Genomic DNA, 5789 nt, shown 5'->3' with positions numbered 1-5789 from the left:
GCTTTACAGCAGATTGACAAGCTGATAATTAGACAGAACAAGTGAACATAAAGAAAAGGAATACAAATAAAAGAGAGAACAAAAATAAAATTAAAAGCCAGAGACCAGTGTAGGCAAGAGAAAATAAGGTTGGTAGAATGTTTAGAAAATGTAAGTAAAATAAATAAATAAATAGAAATAAGACAGAATAAGGTTAATTAAAGGTGAGCATAAAAACTACATTAAAATAGATTAAAAAGACAAAACAAAAGTAAAATAAAAGTGATGACCTTTAGAATAAAAGCTAGACTAAAATTAGATTAAAAAGAGATTAAAAGGACAAAGGAAACATGAATAAAACTGATAAGAAGATAGAATGTATAGAATGATAATAATAAAATAACATTAAATAAAGTAGAACAAAATTTCAAAAACGAATAAAATAAAAATAGAATATAAAGACTATAAATCTTCCTGAATTCAAAGCCAGGCTGAACAGGTAGGTTTTGAGTCAACTTTTAAAAATGTCAACACTTTTTGTAGACAAATTGAAAGACCTTTGATAGTATGAAAATACATGCTCCATGATATCTTATTCCACACACATGCTGACACGTGTCACAAAAAGAAAGAAAAGGATTCATTTTGAAAATTGATGATTGAAATGACTTTAATGTAATAATCTGCTCTTTACCCTAAATAATCTTTCTATCAACTGAAGCATAGACAGTTACACTCAATCAAATTAGCAATTAAGCTTTGTAATTGACTCAACTGTATTGATTAGGTCAACTTGAGGTTAGGGTTAGGTAACAGATGCACACAAGCTGCATAATCACTTCTATTCATAATTATATCAAGTCAGTGCTGTGTCAAAGTATGTTCCCCCATTGACATGCGTTTCCCTTTACATTAACCTGTATCCGTGGCACTATCCATCCACTATGTACCCAACCTTGTCATTAACCCCAACCAGTTGTCTTTTGTGTTACTTACCTGACCCCAAGCTTATCTTAACCCCAACTAGTTATCTGTGCTAAGCCAAACCTAAGCCCTGACCCTAACTGTGGAGGTGGTCCTGAGGATAACATCATTGTAATAGAAGGGCAACATTACTAGAGGGGGGAACACACTTTGACACAACACCAGCTTGGAGGTGTCACTTTTGTTTGTTAATGTCGACAGGCCTGATGACAAGGCATCTGTATTTTTTTTTATGGTGGATCATAGTGTAACAAAGTACACAGAATGTATTTTTTAAATAAGACACAGGCACTAATTGTTGTACTAGACATTTTATTGTTAAAAGTGTTTAGCGAGGAAAACCAGTTGTCTGTAAGCTGTTTCTCCTCTGCTGTACTTGCGCTGCTCTGTTTAGATCTGAAACTGTTGAGTCTTGACAGGGAAGTAGGCTACCGTTGGTATATAAACCTTCAACATTCATCCTACCAACATATTTAACATATCTGAACTAATGACAGATTATTTATTACTTCGGGAAGTTAGAGTTAAATTTGCATATTGTGTAAAACCAAAATGTCAGGTCATTGACAGAGCACATGAGGAAATCTGTGTCTGCTCCATCTGTGTCCAACTCCTTCACAATGACCAATAGAGTACCCCTACCACACTAATCGTGTGTGATGCTTTAAATTAGGACCCATGGCAAACATGAACTCTATAAATAGTTAGAAAAAGTTTTCCATCTCCAATAGGCAGAATTGGGACCTTTTGGGAGCCCCTAGGAACTCCAATGCATTTTTTTTAAAAAGCACAGATTATAGCAGAAAGAGAAAAGAATGATATGGTAAATGGCCTGTACTTATATAACACTTTTCTAGTCTTTTTGACCACTCAAAGTACTTTTACACTACATGTCACATTCACCAATTCACACGTATTCATACACTGATGACAGGAGCATTCATGCAGGGTGCCAACCTGCTCACCAGATGGAGACTAACCATTTGGCACATTCATTCACCGTTGGTGCAGCCATCAGGAGCAGTTCAGGGATCAGTATTTTGCCCAAGGACACATCAACATGTGGACTGGAGGAGCCGGGAATCGAGCCGCAGATCTTCTGATTGGTGGACGACCGCTCTACTACAGCCACAGCTAGAATAAATCAATTGACTAAGTCATAAAAAATTATAAAGATAAAATAAAGCATCTGTGAGATGATGAAAAGTATACCTCCCAGGGCCTGTGGGGACCCATATCGGTAGGATTAGAGTTATAGAAGGTTCCCGGGGGAAGGAAGGTGGCAAGTATGATAGAGCTGGAGTGTGTTTATTTGTTTGTCAATGAGCAATGCTATTTTAATTGTCATTTGAATACGTAATTGCCTAAAATGTGTTTTAGTACGTTCTGTAATTCACTTTTAAATGTTTGGATATTTTGTGGACCAGGTGTTCTTCTATGAATTGAGCAGCTGATGGGTAAAACTTTTACCTTCTTAAAACCATAAAAATAAAATTACCTCTAAAAATGTAGCATAATAAAAATGTTGTTTAAAGCTGAAAAAAAATGTCCATGAGAGAGCTTCCGGCAAACTGACATACACAACACAGAAGCATGTGCTGGTAATCAACAAGGAATGGTAATTTATAAGTATTTTATTGAGAAAAACAAGCAATACATTGTTGAGTTGTAACTTTTTTTTTGCTTGAAAAACACAGCATCACACTCCATATTGCCAACGAGAGACAGACTGTAACTAAAGGTGCATACATTCCCCTCGGTGTTGTACCCTCCGGTCTATGCATGCTCTTTTCGTTTGAGAATCTTTTTAAAAGCCAGCTTGAAATCGTCATTAAAGCTCGTGTACAACAGGGGGTTGATGAGAGAATTGATGTAACCTAGCCAAGTCAGGAAGTCCGACGTAAACTGAGACGGCTGTAAAACCTGCAGACCCACCAGGACCTCCTTTAAAAAGAAAGGAAGCCAGCAGACGATGAAGGCCCCGAGGATGAGGCCGAGGATTTTCGCTGCTTTCCTCTCGCGTGAGGTACATATCTGGTTCTTCTCATCCTGCCCGTCCAGGTCTGTCTCGAAGGACGGCATGCGGATGGTGGCGTTGAGTTTGTCGGTGGTTAGGTCTGAGTTGGACAAGTCTGAAACGCAAAATGTGTGGGACACCCGGCAACGGTCTACAGAGTTCTGACTCCCCATGCTGCGACTGCTGAGGTGCCGCGAGGAACCACGTTTTTGATAAAGAGTCTTGGCAGCGTTGTAAATCCTGTAGTATAAGATGAGGATGATGATCATGGGGATGTAAAATGCCCCCATAGTTGAATAGATAGTGTAGCCCAGGTGGTCATGCTCTATGATGCATTGCTGGTTGCTGCTGTTGCTGCTAGGCCTCTGTCTCCAGAATAAGGGTGGCATGGATATCAAAATTGAGATGACCCACACTATTCCGACCATGATGGCGGCGCGACGGGGCGACCTCTTTCGGGCATACTCGATAGCTTTGGTGATGGCCCAGTACCGGTCCAGGGCGATGACGCACAGGTGCAAGATGGAACAAGTGCAGCAGGTCATGTCGACGCTCAACCACAACTCACACACCACCTGACCCAGGGACCACGACTCCAAGGAGATGTAGAGGATGCTGATGGGCATCACGAGAATCGCCACCAGGAAGTCAGTGACGGCCAGGGAGCAGATGAGGTAGTTGGCGGGCAGGTGGAGCTTCTTGGTGGTGCAGATGGCGATGATCACGGCACCGTTGACGAGCACGGTGAGGAGGGTGAGGAGACCGAGAACCACCACCACCACTGCCATCCCGTCTGTGAAGTGGACCGCCTGGAGGCTGCTGGTTGGTGAGTCTGTGCAGTTTGTGATGTTGGGTCCCGCAGTGCTCTCCCATAGGTACCTCTCCATGTCCATCCCTGTCAAGACTTGGCCCCTTCCTCCCTGGAATCGCTCCCAGGGAGACAGCGCTCTTTTGAGGGTCAAAGCTCAGTCTGAAACACACAAAACAGGAAAACAGTACATCAGGAACCAAATAAAGACTTAAAGTGCACTTAAAGTAGGAAACAAGTGTAATAACTTGCAAAGAAAGCAAAAAAGTAGTGGTGGGAGAAGCTTGTATTTGGCCCTTTATTCTATTAATGATTTTCTACATACAAATGAATCGTCAGTCATGCTTTTCCCCTTAAGCTTTGAAGACGACCCAATGTTGACCAAATGGTGGCTCATGGAATAAAGTCTACAACACATCTGACATTCTTAAGCGCTCCTGCAATCTTTGAAAGTTATGAAACCCATTGTCTACCTAGTATGCCAAGACATCTGATGTGGTGGTGCACACATCCCCTATAGGTTTTAATAATCTAGACATTAGACACACTGGACACTCAAAATGTACTGCACTTTTGATTCCTGCCAGGGTCCTGTGCATGTCATACACCTCTTAAAAAAAACAAAAACAGATCACAAATACAGTATTCCCTCATCGCTGTCTCGCCTGGCGATAACACCAACCCTTTTCATTTCAGTCCATCTCTCCTCTATTAACGGGTGTAATGAACATAGTAGTCTCAGTGATTAGACATTAATAAGCAAGCCACACAGTCATTGGTGCATTGTGTTTTCCTCAGGCATTTTTTTTAGAGTCACGTTAGTCCCATAGGTGTTCAAGGTAAAACATGTCAGTCCTTGTTCTCTGATTAAGAGACCGATTTGATTAATGAGTCTTATAAACTACGTCACTGAGGTGTTATATGTGTCATTACGGAGCAGTTAGTTGATTCATTCCATGAGTTAATGCAATGTTACCGTACATAATTGATTACTATTTTTTTCCGAGAACATTAATGTATTTTTCAAGGAGAATAAACTCAAGCATTTATCCCATAATGACGTGTTGACTACAAAGGCAACACAACACAATAAAACATGTAAACCACATGATGCTTTTAGTGAATGGGTTAAAACATGCAAAAGCACTTATATATAGTATAGTTCTTGAGGATATACACCCTATAGTCCATGATTAGAAATGCAACACTTAAATCCAGTTGTGCCTTTGCAAGAAAGAGCCCAGCTGGATTACTGAGACGTTGCTCTCTCAAAAAGAGACTCATTATGAAGAACAGATGACATTCTTTTGATAGATATGATCAACTGATTTAATGCACATTACATAATCACTGAAAACAAAGACAATATTCATAATCTGCTTTAAAGTGAACAGGTGAAGAACCAGTGTTGGAAGGTAACTAGTTACAGTTACAGTTACAGTTACTGAGAATTTCTTTTCTTCATTAAATTACTAAATTAAATTAAATGACATATATTGCTGTTTTTAATTCTTGGAAATCAATATTTTTTTTATATTTAGTAAATAAATCATGATGTGGGCTTATTTGGAACACACATGGACTTAAATGGTGTCACAGTACCAATTAAGCTCATGACAGACTTTTAACTTTTTTCATCAAATATCTTTATTTTATATTCTAAAATCTACATGAACTAATGAATACATTTTACAATGAGAGATACATTTTGCATAATAAGAAATGATCTCTCTTATAAATCATGTCAGTATCCATGAAAAACAGCTGAACTGAAATAAATTGATTCCCCTGTGAGGAATTAATCAGGACAAAATCAAGCTATGTTGCATTAAGGTTGACTTTAAGGAAGACTGATGTACAGTCACTGCATGTCATATATTGACCTTCAATGTTCATTCTTGACCTTAGAATCATCCCCCTGACAAAAACATTCTCACCATAAGGTTAAAATTATTATTTCCACAGCTGTCAACCAAATCTCATTACCTTCCTATATGCGGA

General features: G+C 39.2%; 1 protein-coding gene across 1 annotated transcript; it reads right to left on the bottom strand.

Moving 5' to 3' along the window:
- Positions 1-2739: 2739 nt before the first annotated feature.
- Positions 2740-3873, bottom strand: LOC133997707 (5-hydroxytryptamine receptor 1E). The gene has a single exon (XM_062437399.1). The coding sequence runs from the start codon at positions 3871-3873 to the stop codon at positions 2740-2742; it is 1134 nt and encodes a 377-aa protein (XP_062293383.1).
- Positions 3874-5789: the final 1916 nt, after the last annotated feature.

The sequence above is a fragment of the Scomber scombrus genome, chromosome 17, assembly GCF_963691925.1.
Source record: "Scomber scombrus chromosome 17, fScoSco1.1, whole genome shotgun sequence".
In the NCBI taxonomy this organism is placed as follows: Eukaryota; Metazoa; Chordata; class Actinopteri; order Scombriformes; family Scombridae; genus Scomber; species Scomber scombrus.
The sequence above is the reverse complement of the archived record's forward strand: the minus strand, read 5'-3'. Positions and strand labels throughout refer to the sequence as shown.